The sequence below is a fragment of the Acipenser ruthenus genome, chromosome 8 (genome assembly GCF_902713425.1).
Source record: "Acipenser ruthenus chromosome 8, fAciRut3.2 maternal haplotype, whole genome shotgun sequence".
NCBI lineage: Eukaryota > Metazoa > Chordata > Actinopteri > Acipenseriformes > Acipenseridae > Acipenser > Acipenser ruthenus.
In genome coordinates this window covers 2,974,688-2,992,950 of record NC_081196.1, presented here as the reverse complement: position 1 = coordinate 2,992,950, position 18,263 = coordinate 2,974,688, and the positions used below count along the sequence as shown (strand labels likewise).

The 18,263-nt window shown below is 40.5% G+C and overlaps 1 protein-coding gene across 4 annotated transcripts in view; it reads left to right on the top strand.

The window, feature by feature from the left end:
* The first annotated feature begins 2,065 nt into the window (after window positions 1–2,065).
* Window positions 2,066–18,263, top strand: part of LOC117971026 (ribosomal protein S6 kinase alpha-3) — a 57,937-nt gene continuing 41,739 nt past the window's right edge. For 2 of the 4 annotated variants that reach the window (XM_059028061.1, XM_059028059.1), the window contains exons 1-2: window positions 2,067–2,420; window positions 4,970–5,026. In XM_059028061.1, coding sequence (XP_058884044.1) covers window positions 2,355–2,420; window positions 4,970–5,026 — 123 coding nt within the window. In that variant the 5' untranslated portion in view covers window positions 2,067–2,354. Of the gene's footprint in view, window positions 2,421–4,969; window positions 5,027–18,263 lie in introns of all 4 variants that reach the window. The other 2 variants (XM_059028060.1, XM_059028063.1) reach the window with 2 other exon arrangements.

The window sequence follows — 18,263 nt, the reverse complement described above, 5'->3', positions numbered from 1 at the left end:
GAGTGGACAAGCCTGACTGCTGCTTCCTGGCAGGGGATTTAGTGTATAGTCTACTTTGTGAGTTCATTCCAGCAGTGCTCAGATCAGGACACAGGAGCTGATGTTGGCATGCAGCATTGCTGTGCTTTCTCCACATCCTTGCAGCAGGTCCCAAACAGCTAAGAGGATTCACACGCTCTGAATCCAAAGAGCAGTGATGTAACCAAACAGGAAGCAAAGCACAGGAATAGTGCTGGCTGCCCACTAATCACACAATCAGTAAATACTGTACACACGTCACAGCTGCTTCTGTCATTGGGAGAAACACTCTACTGAACATTTACTTGCTTTTGTGTTTTTTAACTAACATTCTTTTGGAGTGATATAGGTTGTTTTTATTATTGTAAACCACTTAAATGTAGTGATTGATCTACGGAGTGTGGATATCATACGCTCATTCAGAAATTAAAACAAAGACTTACAGTTCATTGTTAACGTACTCCTTCTACTGGCATTGTTTTATTCATTAATATACATTCTTAAATGAACAAATACAGTTAAAGCTGTACACTTTAAAAACAAGCTTCTGTGTTTATAAGAAACTGAACAGCCTTGACTTGTACATCCGGGATGGAAATAAGACTCCCATTGCATAGCAGTTTGATCCATTCCTGGTTTTACTATAAGTTTAATAAGACACACCTGAGCTTGTTACCTACGGGGCTATAATCAAGCTCATAGTAAAATCTGTAGGAGGCTTACTTCCATCCTTGTACAGCAAGACTAACGGTGGGGATTGTATTGCCCATGTTTCTGCACTCAGACCCCTTACTTACTAAATACCCTGGTATCTCTGAATCATCTCCTCTTTATAAATATACTAAATGTTCTCCTTTTTCTAGGAAAGCAGCACAACTGGGGACGGGGAGTTTGTTGCCAGGTAACTTCACCCAGACTACTTTCTCACTAAATATCTTGGTATCCCTGAATAGAAAATGGTAAGAGAAAAACATGCAAGAGATTTTAATGAACCAATGCTGAGTGACAGGTATGACATGTTCTCTTCATTTTACACTCAAAAACAGGCTCCTGGCTGAGGACTGCCAGGGACAACACTGCATGGAATACTACCAGTCTCGGCAGTCACCACTCAGGAAAATCCTTTTTTGGGTAAAATAGAGAACAAAAGTCATTCAGCATTGTCAGTAAATGAATCATATTTAGGGTACCACTGAACTTGTGACACAGATTGCTCATTAAATCCTTAGCATATCTAGCAGGTGATTATCTATTCAGGGATACCAAGATATTTAGTAAGTGAAGGACATGAGTGAGGAAAGATGGGCAATACAATCCCCACCTCCAACTCCCTGGAACACCCTGCTCCCAGAACATGTATATGTCAACCCAGCTGACATCATTGGTCCCATCTATCAAACATTAAGCTGTCCACTCTGGAAGCTTGCTGGCTGTAACACCCGCATAGTCCTGTGTTAATATCACATGACTTGCTTTATTGTGCTCGACGGCAGTATCTGCTGCCTATCAACAGGTGGCACTACAGTGGTGACCCATTACATTCAATGATACTTCACTTTGTCAGGAAGCTCCTCCCTAACATGCTGCCATTGTTCCGACCACTCCAGGCGTTCTATATAGACCAGGACATTCCTTTCAATACATTGGATATACTAATCACATATAATCTACTGTGATTTAAATTCTATAAACAGAATACTGTATACACTTTCGCTGGCAGTAATTTTAACATTCCCTTTGACATTCCAAGCACTTAATCCAATTACATTAAATGAACTATATGAAAACATGAATACAAATATACTGAATAGTGGGATTTATCTGTTACATGATTTAAGAAACGCAATGTTTCTACAGAAAGTAATTGCCCCGTTGTATCCAAGATAAACTGATAGGCTTTAGGTCAGCTTTGCTTTTTTTATATTTAAAATAAACTGGTCAGCAGGCATTTGCCGCTGAAAATCAATCAAAAGTATATTAACCCACAAAAGTAACCCAGCACCTTGAGGTGTCTTAAAACACTCAACTCGTCCACAACGCCGGCTCACCTGTAGCAGTGACTCCCGGGTCCGCCCCCTCTCTGTGACGTAGCGCCCGCAGCCTCGCTGTGACAGACAGGTAAGCTGAGCTGCGGCGCCATATTGAGAGTAGCGGAAGCAGTGAGCGAGGAAACGCCAGACAGGGGAGAAAGTCGACGGGGCGATTTCAGAACTTGTATTCGCTTTGGATAGTTTCCCCCTTCCGATTCAGCGGGGGCGCCTCCCAGCATAAATACGTTTTTCTCCCAGAATAAGAGTACACTTGCGTTTTGTACATCATTTTATCCTCTTGCAAAGATGCCATTGGCGCAACTACTTGCCGACCCGTGGCAGAAGATGGCTGTGGAGGATTTGGAGAGTGAGGTAAGTTTACGGTGAACTGTTTGTATTCTGTTATCTGAGAAATGACACGAGATTAGGACGCAGAGTAATTTATGTGTCACAGAATTGACACAGGCAGTTTGCCAGTGCGGAAACTGACGTGTTATTGGGGATCACAGTTAGTCGTTCAGTGGATCTTGAATTTGGATGGGTATACGATGTACACAAGTGCGTTGGGGGAAAAAACTTCTGCAAGTAGTGTTTATAACGTGAGAACATTGTTAGAACGGATCACATTTACTGTAAGTATGGTTTCGAACAAGGGCGGGTGTACCCGTTTTAAACTTGTGGTTTTCTCTAAGATTAAGAGGAGGAAGAGGGGAAACCCAGAAGTGTTTCGTGTTAAGTCTTGTTTTTCAGTAGTGTGGTTTTAAAACATTGTAAGGAGCTCGTGTCGCTGGGTTGTTTGGTTGCTTGTGTTAAATATGATCAGTATAGATCAGTAATTAAGGATATCTGACAGTCGTAGCTTTTTTAAATACGATGGTGTTACAGTAATACTGCAGAGCCCACGGTCAGTGTGTCTCTAGCTGTCAGTGAGATTGTTGAACTTCCGGACTAAGTTAATAATAACCGACTCGGTGGTTCTATTCTCCGGTCGCTACAGTCGAAATATCCCGAATCTGAAATAGATTGAGTGGTAAGAGGTACTGTTATATTAATAAATGGTATCGACGGTAACTGACGGGAGCACAGTATTGGTTTCGGAAGAGCTGCGTTGAGTCAGCTTTGCGTGTGCTGCTTTCTCATCCTGACTTACGCGATTCTGTTGCAATTTTCAAGATAGGACAAAGGAAGCAGTCCAAACTGACAACGCTGTCAAGCCACTGCAGTTAGACTACTAATGTGTGCATATAAACACACAGCGGGAAACCGCTTCAAAGAAAGAGGGCTTGACAAAATACCTGTAGTCTTGATTTGTCGAGGTTTTTTTTCTTTTTATTAAATACAAAAAAAAAACTTTCATCATAGGGGTTTATGGTGCTTTTTCAATATGTATTTATTATTTTTTAACTCCTACATTGAGAAATGTCTTTAAAAAGGAACATTGATTAATGTAAAAAAAAGTATACAATTTAAATTGCTATATAGTGAAGAACGTGCTATATAAAGCCTGTATATACCTTTTTTAAAATGCATTTTAATGTATTGTGGCCCAAAATATTGGTTTCTTACTGCAGAAAATCTACACTACAGTAAAATAAATAATATAATATGTAATTCACAGTCGCTTGAAGCAGTAGAGGTGCTGTAATACTCCGTCTTGAACAGAACGGGAGACTAGTGGACCGCAGTAATGAGAAGTTGTTTATCAAGACGGTGTATGAAGATGAAGAAGTCCAGTGTTGTCGTGGGTGTGCATTTGACTGCCCCCCCCCCCATCCTGAAAAACGCCCCTTCAAACAACAACAATAAAAATAATAATTTTAGAGAGAGAGCGCCCGAGCTAACGGTATACATAATACATGAAAAGCTTCCCTTTTTTCTGCAGCTTATTCATATTCAGCATTGGACTGAAGTAATTTCAGCGAGGCAATTTGACAACATTTTCATTTATAATTTAATATATTCTGAGAGATTGTTGCTTAATGAGTATCCTAGCATTGATGCACGTTGACTAACAGCGGGTGGAAACTTCACCCCGTCATTATGGACAATGTGCTTTTAACAAGCACTGTTACTGTTTGTGTTGTGCTGTGTCTGTGTGTGCGTTGCCCTAAGATACAAACAGCAGATGTACAGCACTACCATTTTTTTCCACTTTAGAGGTGACCTTTTCCTAGCTGCCTTCCGAATTCTGACCAGAAATCTAATGGTCAGACTTTCAGCTTGAACACACATTAGTTTTAGTACTTGGGAGAAGGTACTCTGTGATTGGTTTGGTAAGCATTTGCTCTATGCTAATCTCCTGTGCCATCAGCAACTTCAATTTAGAATGGTTTTAAGGCTATATTAAGAGCAGCATTGTTTTTTTGTCTTTCAAAGGCACCCACTACAAGCTCAAGATCAAAACAGTTCTTATGGTAGACAACATTTTTGATACATCGGTTGTATCCAGACTTATTGGTATAGAAATGTCGGGTATACTCCTGTTAGCAGAATCTTTAAACAGTACAGATGCTTTTTATATGCAGTAAACAGCCTCTCTGTGCCATTCTGACATATATGAGGCAGTACTGTATACATGAAAAATGTATGTAGGTACTGTACACTGACTATACAAACTAAAAGAAGCTACTTTCACTTTCCCCATTGGATACATTCACATGCAGAGTCACTGCAGGGATGGAAATAAGTCCCATTGTATAGCAGTTCAATCCGTTCCTGGTTTTATTATGAGTTTAATCAGGCAGTTCTAAAATGACAAAGCACATCTCATTTGCTCATCTCACATTCACTTGTTGCCACAAAGCACAAAAACCATAAACCCAGCTGATTAGCGTGGGTGTTCTTCTGTGTATTGCTGTTTTATGTGCACCATGTGGACTGTTGTGTTTGTTGTCTGTTTGATGTAAGTTTTCTTTTCACAGAATGGGCATCAAATTGTGGACGACTCGATGGGAGAGGATGAAGCCCAAACCACCAGTGTAAGTAGAGAGTCCTGTGCTGGTTTTTACTAGAGGCATTCACGCGTACAGTGAAGCATGGCCAAGTATTCCAACAAACGCTGCTTGAAAAGGGGTTTTGTGGCAGAAATGACCATATGTGTTTGTATTCCTTCACATAACAGAATTTATAAATGACTTTATCAAAAAGATACAATGCAAAGGAACCCAGTGCATGAGTCTTAAGTAAATAACACATGTTCTGCTGTTCAGGAGAGATGTTTATCTCTTTTCTTTAACGGGTAGTTTAGTGGGGTGCCACCAGGATTTGATTTCTTTTTTTACTCCTGAGAGATTTTTTCAAAATTAAAAAAAACTAAATCTGAATATTTGTTTAAATTTTGCAAGAATATACGAACATGAAAAACCCATCTTCGTGTCGGCGCTAAAGGGTTATCTCTTAAGCTTCAGTTTCCATTCCTTCCTTCCTTATTCATTAGAAAGTGTTGTTAACACTTCACCTGTTTACTGCATTACACTGTCCTGTATTTTTATTGTCCATTTCAAGAACTCCTCTGAAACCTGCCTTATAAATACATAGACAGACTAGTTTAATTAGCAAAGTGTAACTTACAACTACAGTTTAGCTGTGCCATCTATACTGTCACAATACCCCTCCCCCCACTGTTTTTTTTTTTATTGATAGTTGTCAGTGTTGGCCAAAAGCTTTTTTATGAATTAAAGTTAGGGGCTTACCTTTACTGGAAGCACAGTTGAATCTATTATATATAACTGGATATTGAAACTTATGATGGCTCTCTGAATAATCTTTGGTGCCACTGTACTGTAAAACACTGTGGGACTCTTCCTATAATCGTTTTTGTGTTCTGAGAAAGAAAAAAAAAAATGGATCCATCAACAAATATAATTTATTGCGTAGCATTGCAATTTAACATGTTTTTGAGAGCAGTCACCAGCTGTAGTTTCTCACTTATGGAGTAAAAATAGCCTTTGAAACACGGAAATGCGTTCTATTGATTTCTTAATCTCTCCTGTAATGGTTTAGCTGCAGGATTGGATTCTCCTTCAGGGGCAGAGCAGCCTGAAACCCCACTGTGATGATGTAGTGAAACGGCTCTAAGTCTAGTGTGAGCTGGAGTCAGATCTCATGAGAGGGAATCTACAGAGACACCCCTAGCAATAAAAAAAACATCATTAATGATGGACTGTTATTTTGTTAAAAGTTGAAACTTAAATGAGAAAGTGGGGGTGTGTGTATTTATACCAACTATAAGCACATTTATTCTTCATTCAAGAACCACTTATTCTTGGACTACAAGCAGCTCTGCAGTGTGTTTGCTGATCCACCATGCTATGCAATCCCTGTATCATGACACATGCCAGTGGCTCACCCCAGCCTGGAGAGCATTAGGACATGTTTTAAAGTGGAAATGTTTTCCCTGTGTAATCAGAGTGGTCTGGGAGAATATAAACATTTACATCCTATTCCAAACAGAGATTATTAACGCAGCAACGTTTATTCCTTCCGATCGGGCAAAGGTTGGTGTGCTTTTTTTTATGTTAATTTATTCATCTCGCTCCTTGCAAACATCCGCCCGCTGGTGTTAATTTGCAATAACGGCAGGTTGACTGAAACTTTGCACTATTATTGTAGTGTCTGCGACGCACATTCACAGCTCTCTAGTGACTGTCAAAGCCAAAATAGCTCTTCGTATGATTCCCCAAAATGTATAGTTGAAGGATTAGAGTTTATGATCACTGTGCATTGAGCTGAACATTCATTTGTAAGTCCCTTGGTATCGTATTACAACTTGCTACATGTAACTTTCACTTTCATGCCATACTTAACCTCTCTCTCTCTCTCTCTCTCTCTCTCTCTCTCTCTCTCTCTCTCTCTCTCTCGGCCCTGTATATCCCACACATTCTCTTACATTGCCAGAGCATGTGCTTTCTATTTAGACCCTGCTGTCCGGTTCATCCTAAAAGATTTCAGCTTGATTGCACTTCAATCTGTTTGTTCCAGCACCTGCTGAATGTACACTGTTCCTTGCAAGCCGTCGCTTGTTAGTGAATGCCCCTAGTCTACATTGCTGCTGGCTGGCTGATTGAATGTTTATCACTGTAGTCAAACCAGACCAGAGTGCTGCTTGCTTGACGAGCTACACAATTTAAAGATGGAGAAAGTATGAGAACAAGGCAGGCTGAAATGTAACAGGAACAGTGTTCAATGTTTTCTGATGCTTTGCTGGCAATGTAGCTGTAACACCAGTGACTAACCTTCACAGTGAGTTGCTCACCAATTAATTTAGAATTTCTTTTATTTGTGATAAAAACGATGCCAACAGGCCAGATCTGAGATCATATCTAACATGATTACATGCTGTTTCCGAGAGCTCTTTTAGGAGTGGAAACAGACAGCAAGGATGTAAATCAAGTTCAATAGTGACAAAGTAACTCAAAGTCCATAATGCATTTACTATGGGATCTTTTTTGCAGTGCAGCTAGCCAGCTGTGGAGTGGGCAAGGCTGGTACACCAGTCTTTCATACAGAAAAATCAGCGGAATCAGAACCACCACCATTTGTTCCGATCAGTTCCTCATGAGCGGCTACTGTGTCAAACACCTGCAGCCCTCTGCCTGTACTCTAAGCACATTGCATGCAAAACTGTGCCTAGGGGGTTTTCACCCTGGTTTCTGTAAAGGAGTTCAATTGCAAAGAGAGCTGAGGGCCTGCTCCTCTGTGACCTAGCCTACAGCAGTCCCCTCTTCACCATGTGGCCTTATTTAAATGTCTGCTAAGGTGAGTAAATTACCGAGCATTATGCAACGAGGGAGTGGATGTTTCATCGAGTCAACTGTAGCTCTGTATAATGCTGAAACCACAGTCCTTGTGTGCTCTTACATATTTAAAAAAGGAGCGAGCAGACTGATGACGACAGCAGCTTATAGCAGTCAAAGAGGTCAGTGTACCCTTGAAATGGGCCCTCTGTGGTTACAGAGCTGGGACAGCGACTCCAGGGATTTTGTTGTGAGGGAAGAATTTAATACGCTTTTTGTTGTTTTTTTACATACACTTTCACAGTACAGTGTTGGAGTCTATATAACATCCCAAAAATAGATTAGTCTCCCATTAGTCTTAGGGAGTTGTGATGTAAGTTTTAACTGTTTGAAAGTAACATTTATTAGCGAGGTGGTCTTTTAAGGAAAACTTTTAATAACCCAACAGAAGTAAATTCATTAGCATTAATAAGATTTCTGATCCTAATATTTTATTACAGTAGCTTACCTTTTTATATTCTCCAAACTAAACTTTCCAACAAAACCAGTTTGAAATCAGATCTGTTCCTGGTTGAGCTGCAGCACACAAGGAGCCAGGCAGTGTTTGTGGGACTCTGGCGTCCAGGAAGAAGTCATGGAATCGGGGGTTGCATTTTGTGGTCAATCGGGGGACTAACTGGTGGCGTCAAAAGCAGTCATAAAGGACAACATTTTCTCTGACGCACAGTGCTGTTCTGGGGGGGTCAGCTTTGAAGCTTTTTGATGCTGTGACACTGTGGGCATTCAGCCACGCACTCCTGCTTACCACCGGGTCAGGCACTCGTGATTCATCTAATAGCAGATCAGGATGGGGGTCCGCTTCTGCCTGTCTGCTGCGCGCATTCTGAATTTTCATAGGATCGGAAAGAGACAGATGTCTGGAGCGGTTTCTCCCAGTGTGGTTCAGCCCGTGCTTGTTGCACACTCTGCAATGCAGCTGCTGTACAGATCAATTGACATCAAAATGTTCAAAACAAACTCAGAAGCTATGTTTCATGGCATCCCGCTGAAATAAATAACAATCAGAAAGATTTATTTATAGATCGCCAGTGTGTGTGTTTGTTCCTTCTGAAAAGGAAAATGCAAGGAGGCTGTGTCCTGTATAGCGCCTAACAGCCTTTCACTGTAATGTACTCAACCATGATGTTCCACTCTGCAAAAGAGCAGCTCCCGCATGTCTGCATCCTTCCTGTTCAAATGCCTGCTATGTAACACGACGCCAAGCTTCAGACTTCTCCCGCACTCAAGTGCAGGAAAAACACATGGGACCCGTTCAGTTTCGATTACTGACCTGATGTGCTTCTCTGCTGGAAGGCTTGGTGTTTGTTTAGCCTTAATCCATAGTATGTTTTTTTCAGGGCCCATTGAGATGCAGTAGACACTACACTGAGATACCCCTTTTTAGACCAAGCTATTTATTTTCTGTTCCAATGCTATAGCTGCTCTGGCCTTTTCTGTTCAGTTACAGTACTAGGTGTGTTCTAATTGGTGTTTTATTGTCTTTGAAGTGGAAAGGCGACAGAAATACACTAGCAGAAACCTGAAGTACCTGTGCTCAAATAAAGCTAATTTCAAGTGCTCCTCACCAGCTGTTCAATCCTGTGTTTTCTCACCTTGGCAAAGGAGCTTTTTATAGTTTCGCTGCCTGGTGGAGGACGATGCTGTTTAATTAGTGCAGTAGTCTAGATCAGCACCTTTTATTAATATTACCATTATTATTACCTTGAGGTCTGGTATCAATAATATAACATAGTGACTTGAGCTTTCTGTTTTAGAGGAAATAGACTTTGGGGCTTTTCTCCCTGTACATTTCTACATTAGCGACGCAGGCTGTTAAAGTTATGTAAACCGTGAACGAAAAAAGAAAGGATTTATTATAGAACACACTTTCTTACACAAGAATTATAAATGCACGGAATAGCCTACCAGGTGAAGTAGTAGGATCTAAAAACACTGAGAACATTAAAAAATAAAAAGACTAGATTCTCTGCTTTTAAATTAGTGTGTGACGAATTACGAGCATCCTGTTACTGCACAGCTGGGGCGGAGCAACATATCAACAAGGCTGGGATGCAGACAGCTTACATGTCTCCTTGATCTCGGATGTGTCCGCTGGGCTTTTCTTTAGTACTGGTTTCAAATGGTTTGATTTATGAATCCTGCAAATTTACTAAACATAACCCTTTAGAACCTTAAGAGAAGGCATTATAATACGATCACTTTGATTAGCTATATGGGGTGGAAGCCCAGTGTTTTGCAAGACTGATTGACAAAAAACCTAAGTTACCGGTAATTCAGAAATACAGGTGTTTCCCAGTCTCATTTGTTAAAAGTTTTATTTACATGGATAAGAGCTTGTCCAAATGCTCTCTGTTAATTTGTTGAATTGTTAATATTAATTGTTAATATTACTCAGCTGATCCAGCTGTTATACACACAGTAGTCTAAATCAATATACAGTACACTAGTTTAAACAGACTTGAATAAAGAAAGTGTGCTGACCAGATTTAAGAAACAAAAACAGATGATGATATTTACCAGACTAACTCCAGCAGAAGGCTGTATTGGTTTTCCATGATTTGATTATTTTTCAGTTTGGGTTTCGCTCCTGGTTTCGGGTTATCCGTTAGCTGCTGTGAGATCAGGAGTAACAGTACCGCAGCTCGGCAGGGCAATCCACAGTTCACCAGCAACCCCTGTGGCTGATAGGGCGCCTGCGGCTCTGCAGTGGAGCCATTCAGATCTGTGTTGTCCTCCGGCACTATAGGTCTGATGGCTTCGCTGTGGATCCGCAATGCTAAAAATGACGGATTGGCAGGAACACATTTTGGAGGACGCGTGTTTCAGCTTACGTTTCCCGAGTCGCCGGGGGGTTGTAGCGGTGAACTGGGATCAATAACACAATTGGCGATTCCAATTTGGGGAGAAAACTGGGGTAAAAATCATTAGATGTGACTAAATAAAAAAATAAAAAAGTACTTTAAGCACTAATCCAAGTACAGTGGGTGCAGATTAGGTATTAATCGCTCTTCACAAAGTGTTCTTCTGCAGAGCTCTGACTACGAGTGAATACCACAAGCCTCTGCAGGGAGCTTTGTTAGGTACTGTGCAATTTAGAGTGCAAGCAAGGGAAGCTTAGTTGCCCTCCTTTAATTTTCAATGTGGAAGAGTTAGAAGCTACCGCAAATCTTTGTGACTGCAGGATGAGAATTGCTTGCAGCTAGCTGTACACGTACACGCTTTTCAGAATCCCATCCAGTTCTGTCACCAGCAAAGCACATGGCAGATGGTATGTAATCTGTGCAGTGCCATCTGGACCTGCTTTTCTGTGTCTTTATAAGCACAGCTTGAACAGGCCATACTGTACAGTATGTAGCTCATCATCTTTACAAAGTGCTGAACTGTCTGAAAAAGCAACAACAACATTCAAATCTCATTTGTGTGCTGCTTAGATTTATTGGGAGGACAAATCTTTGAGTATTCATCATACCCCATGTTTTTCTTTTAATAGAGGCTGTGAGTATTTCTAGAATAGGTCTGGTTTTGGAACTAAAAGCAAAATGTACCATCAAAGAATCTGCAACAAAATAAATAATATGAAATAAATTGCTTGGGTCTAATTGCTAATAACCTGCCTCTATTAAAAGCTTAAATACCCATTAAGGGTAAATATAAAACAAGGTCATTAATGTCTTATAGGAAAACGCAGGTCAATATGGGACCCGGCTGTCTTTGGTCCTGGATAATTAGGGATCATCTTCCACCCCTCACAGTTAAGTGGACTGCTCAATCAATAACACAAAGGAGGTACACATGAGCTTTTAGTAGACTGAGAGGCCACTGCCGTTCGATTGGACTGATCTTTGCTTTTTAATGGCACTAACAAGGGCACGTCTCCAGCATGATGTTGTGCTGCCATGGACGCAAATAGCAGCAGCCCTCATTAATGTGTCAGAGCTGTTTACCTGGCATTGGTACCAAACACAGAGGGGTTCTCCAGATGTGCCAAGGAGGGTTGCGGGTATCAAGTTATTATTATTATTTTTGTTTTTTACACAAATATACGTACCTGTCCTCTATTGGGACCTCTCTACCTGATTCATTTGGCATCTTCCTCAATTAGAGATGTAAATGAGGCTGGTCCTGTAGAGTGATATGTGATCCCTACAGCTCTATAAAGCTGCCATAGTTTACTTAAGCATGCCTGCGGATCATGTTTACCCGACAGTGCTGCATTTTCACCCTGATGGTGATGGCTACTTTCACGCTGATCATCCACCCATCTACCACGCCAGAATTGTGGTTTGAGGAGCATGGTGGAGACTTCAGGCACCTTCCCCGGGCAACCATGTTCAAGCCAGCCCTCAGCAAAACCCTTGTTTGGTAATAACAGAGATATTGAAAGAGGAACTTAACAGCATTTATATTTATTAGGTTTTCCAGTAATAGATGCCAACAGTATAAAATATTGAATGTCAGCAGTATAACGAAGTAGCAGATTCCATGAAGAACAAGCATCACCCTTTCAGAATCTATCAGTGTCTGAACTTGTGCCCTTTAGCTGTCATTTTGTTTTATGTAAGCTGCATTACCAGTGTAGTATCAGTGCTTAGGCTTTCGCTTTCCACAGTCATGGATTGCCTGTGTTATATAAAAAAACCAAAAGAAAAACTTTTCAGATCTAAAGTAAGTGTTAGAACCGGGCTTTACACATTTAGTGTTCAGGGATTTGATCTGTTTTTTTTTATTTTTTATTTTTTATTACTACAGTATATATTTAACTGAATTACTGAAACTGTTTTTTTTTTTTTTGTTTTTTTTTCCACTGATGTACCAAGTCATGTGAATCGGGTATGGTAAAGCGCACATAAATTATCAGACTATTTCCTGTCAGGCAGAACACAAAGCCTTTGTGTTTCAAGAGTGGTCTTATCTGGGGTTTGTAAATGTGTCCATAGCCTAGAGCAGGACAGCTTCACAATTCATCTCAGACTGGAACTTCTAATAAAGACAGGCCACACAATCAGCTCACTGGACCCAAAAGCTTTATTAGTAGGCAGGCTCTGTAGACAGTCCAGAGTATCTCACCATTCTAGAATGCAGACAGACCACACGGAACAGGAAGTGACATAAGTGCGTACGTATAGGCTTAACTGGAGAGAGACAGCGTGAGAGCAGCCCCAGCTTACTTGTATAACAATGGGAAGGGATATGCCCTTGAGATGAAGGAACAATGGCCTGCTCCCTAATACAGAATAATGGGGGAGGTCAGCCATGGTTGTTGCAGGTGGCAGTTGCAAGGTGAGGCAAAACCAACCCCCAGAATATTCCCCCTCCCTAACCCAGAGCACAGAGGCCAATGCAGAGCTCCCTGCAGACTCCCAGCCAAGATCGGCTAATAAGCGTGACCAGGCTTCAGACCGGCAAGCTCCTTGCTCTACATGGAGGTGCCTTTACTGGAGGAGCCACTGGGGCTCGTGAGTTTCCTAAACCAGTAAGCAGCAGAACCTTCTGCACCACTCGTCCCATGTAAACAAAGCCAGGGACTAAAAGCGGATGAGCAGTGCGCTAAAGTTTGGATAGCAAACTAATCCTGCTTAGTCTGTCTTTACTAGAGCCATCTGGTCCTTTCATTCTGCTTCTGCGGTTTTCGTTACAGATTTTAGTAACTGCATGTCTGGAATAAAATACTTTTTTCTTTTTAAAATGTGTTTTTTTTTTTTTTTTTCCCCCAGTATACAAATTGGTGTGTATTAATCAGCCAGTTTTGAAGTGTATTATTATTTTATTAAATACCTTCCCATTGCCCTGAAGTACAATGTAATACAATTAGGTTACATTCAATTTAAATGAAAAGCCATTTTTAATTTTTTTTGTTTTATTTCTACTGTACTGTAAACTGCGTTTTAGTTTAAATCATGGCAAATGTGCCAAAAGAAGAAAAACAGGTGCTTATGTGATAAATGACACCTTTCATTTGTAATTTAGTTTTTAGACCTAAAAACGACCTGTATCTTTATTCAGTGGGTAGCCTACAGTATACAGAAACATGGACACTTCAGTGGTATTACAGCGATAGTTTGGAAGGTCTCCTTTACCTCTGGCAGTTAGCAGAGCAGCACAAGCTGTTGGTGTTGTTTTTATAAAGTCACTGCTGGGATTAAAAATGCTGGGAGTAAAAGTGACTTTGCGTAACCTCCTGAAGCATGCCCATCCTCTCTCTCGCTTGGGCACATCCTCGCAGGGTATTAGGCTCTAAAGAAAGCAATCTCGACCCACGCTGCCTGCGAGGGCAGCCTGTTGTTGTTCTCTCCCCCACAGGGTCCTATAGCCCTGGCAGCCGGCTGACTGGAGGACACGCCTGTGCTTATACAGCACATCCATTATTACAGAACTCCTAGCGCTCTTGAGCTTCCTTCACACGCGTTCTCAATGGATCAGAATCTAGGGGGGGATTCGAGGAAGTGTCTGTCATCTTACACAGGCTACATGTTCAGGTATTTTCAGAATATATAATAATGCCCGATCCTGTGTAAAACGTGCACGATTCAGAAGTGTCGCACACACCTTGGATACTATCCCAGCACACTAGAGATTATAAAACAAGCGTACTGTGCCCTCACATGGAACAAAGAAGTTCTCATAATAGGAGGGGTGCCGATAAGGTGGTAAATTGGACGGAATATTGAAAAAAACGTTTAAAAAAAAAAAATTGAAATAAATGTGTGTTTCAATTTTGTTGCCTTTTTGTTTTGCAAAAAATGTAGGTGGCATTTAAATGTATTTAAGCCTATGAGGGGAACAATTTCACCGCCTTACAGGCAGCCCTCCTTGTGTATGAAAATGGTATGTAATGACAGTGCAGACATTCCTGTATGACACGGATTGTGCTTGTTTTGTAGCTCAGTGCCACTTGTACAGTACTCCATTCTAAATGATCTACCTGGGCTGTGTCATCTGCTCCGGGACGTTTACAGTAAAGTTCACATGACAGACTGTTCTCTCCCTCTGATATTAACTCTAATCCACCCCAGAACGCAGACATTTACTGTGGCATTATTGTTCTGTCAAACAAAGACATCAGACAGTGTGTTCTGGAAAAATTAGCATTTTTATTACGGACTGTAGGGAGATCACAGCGGTACAGGGTCTGGTCTACTGACCAGTATTGCTGCAAATCTGTTGCAACAAATAGAGACATGAAAGAATCGTTCATTTGCGGATACATTACTGTATAGCATTTAGTAATAGTGAAATGCATGCTTATGAAATCAGGCTGTTTTAATATGCTTTTGTTTTCTTGTTATGTATTCTTTGGTTCAGATCCCAAAAGGGCAGCTCTAAATAAGAGCCCATAACATGCTACACATTTGCAGCAAAGTACCTTGAGAGCACAGACTAATAGTCTGTGAATTGCCCCGTTTTTTAAAGTACAGTAATGACCCTGGACTGTATGAAGTGTGGCTTCCTATTGAAGCTGTTCTGCAGGGAGTCTGCTTTCTGGGAGCTGTAGCATTGTTCTTTTGTCTGAAATCTGGTAGGCACCCACACTGTGAATTGAAAGCCTTTTTGTCCTTTCTGTGAATCAATGTTGATTTCTTACCTTGTAAGCCAGACCTGAGCAAGGTCATAATTGTATAGGGCATGCGAATGATTGGTGACGTTAACCATTTCTGATTCGTTATATGTGTGTGTTTTGTTGTTTGTCCATGAAAGGTGACGGCTTAAGCCAATATAAATTAATTGGGTTTTAAGCGCTCTACAGTGTTCTGTACTTTTTGTGACATTTGCTGTTTAGAAATTATATCAAAAGGACTTCAAAGTACCATGCCGATTTACTTTTAAATGCATCTATTTATTTAGAGTTGGCACTACACTTTGAAAACCTGCCTTTTCAGATTCAGATTCAAATGGTTAAATAATGTATTGCAGTACGCTTTGATTTAACATTATAAACATTAAATACATCAGAAAACAGTAATAATATTAATAATGACAGAAAAGCTTGCCTTCAAACACAGTATAGAGCAGGGTGTTATCAAGGTCCGATGAATCAGAATCAGCGAGCAGTACCAGTACCAATTCATGTGCAGTAAACCATGCTTTTCACATAATAAAAAATGCTAGCTATATTTCCTTCTCAATATCATGTATGGGGATACTAATATGTGAACTGCACTTAATGTAAAAGCTAACCCATAGGCTTTTACATTAAGTGCACCCTCTATCCTACCTCCAGCTTTACTTTTTATTCAATGACAGTAATTGCAGAGCTGTAGAATTCGACTGTGGATCTTCCTTTCTGTTCCAGTCCTGGTCGTTAATATTTACCTGAACCTGCTGCAGTGTTGTTTGTAGAGTCTCTAAGGCGTTTTTGAGTGATGTTCAAAAGAGGGCCCTGGGACTAGTATGACATAGCAATTCTATTTCACTGCTTAAATCTTTTAAAGCAATTGCGTTGTGGCTGTCCCTGCTCTGCATTTAAAAAGCTGGAAACTACTGGGGTATTGCATGTTGTCTGAATAGGACTCTCATGAAGATGCATGCTGTACACCGTAGCAGATTCCACTGATTTAGATTCAGTAAATTACCTCTTTCTGTTAGAGCTCAGAGTCTGCTCAAATATTTATTTTGCAGCATCCCTGAAGTGCACCTTGGCTGCTCTTTAATGGGGGTTTCATTGTGGGAATCGTCCGTTCTGAGAGTCTGGTGGTCTCTGTATCCAATTATATGTGAACAGGAGCAATATGTTTCAGAGTGATTTGAATGGTATTGCTGTCAAGCTTTAGTGGTTGAAATATTCTGTTTTATCTCACAGCAACTGTTTTTTTTGTTTTGTGTTTTTTTTCAGTGTTGAATGTTGATTTAGTAGCTGAAAATTCATGAATACAGCTCAGCCTTGAGTTTTTAAAGATAAGCCTGGTCAGATAGCCGCAAGGTTTTTTCCTTGCTTTCAGCGCACTGCAGCTAGGGTCCTGTCTGTAATGAATGCGAGGAAGCTCGTCTCTGCTCTGCAGCATGAGGGTTTCAAGGGTGGCGTTGAGAGCGTAGCTTCAGATTTATCACTTCCTGTTTTGTTTCATGGCCAGTACTCTTCTTCATTGTTTTTTCTGAAGGGCTGCAGGGCTGCGCTGCCGTGTAAAAAGTGCTGTAACACATCTCCGCTAACACTGGCTCTGACAGCTGTTTTCCTGCTGGGATTTAGCTGCTCTTATTTATACATTGCTTCCTCTCTCTCTGCTTGGGCGGCTCAGACCGTGCATGAAAGTCAGGGTGGGAGTACAGGAAGGAAGTGAGGATTTGTGTTTTCTGCATGTCGTACTCGCTTAGAGTCGTGTTCAATGTTTAAACAAAATTCCTAAAGGTTTAACTATTAAAGCTATGCATTTCAGGCATAGAGGTCACATGTAGTGTTTATTCAGTAGTACGCAGGCAGTGTTATTTATTTGATATTTGTCTTTTTCCATATACACAGAAATGCTGCACTCCTGTCGCCTTATAAATATTAATGTTGCTGCTTTTGATGGATTGGTTAGAAAACTCCCTATATATGTAAAACAAATTAAACATTCAGCAAATTAACATCTTAGGAGTCTAAGCCCCTTACACACACAAATACACACCGCTACTGAGCTGTCTCAAAATCATTAAAAAAATGTTTTCAAATACCCATTCACACAGCATAGAACTATTAAGCATACTTGTTAATCTGTATAGTGGTTTGTCTGATTTCAGTATCACTATGATATTAATGAATGAAACAGCCAGTTCAATTTCATACCAGCAGTCTCATTTAGAATTGCATTACTGCTTAGTCATTAGTCAGCAGCTCTGTGGTAATTAAATGTACAGTCATTTGCGAAATTCATTTAATTCCAAGCAATGTAGTCCTGCAGTGTACAATATTTCAAGAAACATCTAGGTAAAAAAAAATCTAAGATTACCCAATTGAACGGTACAGTAAACACTTGCAGAAATATGTACTGTAGGTTATTCAAGTGTGTTAAACTTTTGTTCATTGGTGATTTGTTCAAATTACTCGTGTCAAGAAACATACCAGTAACTGAAGCTTTAACATGTTTTGTGAACAGTTTCCTTAACCTGTTTTACCCAATAAATCACTGCTTCTTACATTGAAGAGTTGAGACACTGCGTAGTCTGAGAGGACTAAAGACAGTTTTGAAACACACTTGGTCATTTTGAATTCTTAGTCATTTAGATTGAATGACTTCTAATAGGATTATGTGTGTTCGGTGGCCACCTTTTAATCATACTTTCTCTTGCACTTCTTGAATGACAGATGGACTCGCTTCGCTGGCGGGCCTAACGTAGCAAAAAACTCCTGTTCATCCTGAACACCTGGCATTTGAACCTGAAGCTACTGTACGTGTAGCTGGATTGTAAAGTACCTCAATCGAGTCAGAAGTCGTTCTCAACCTCA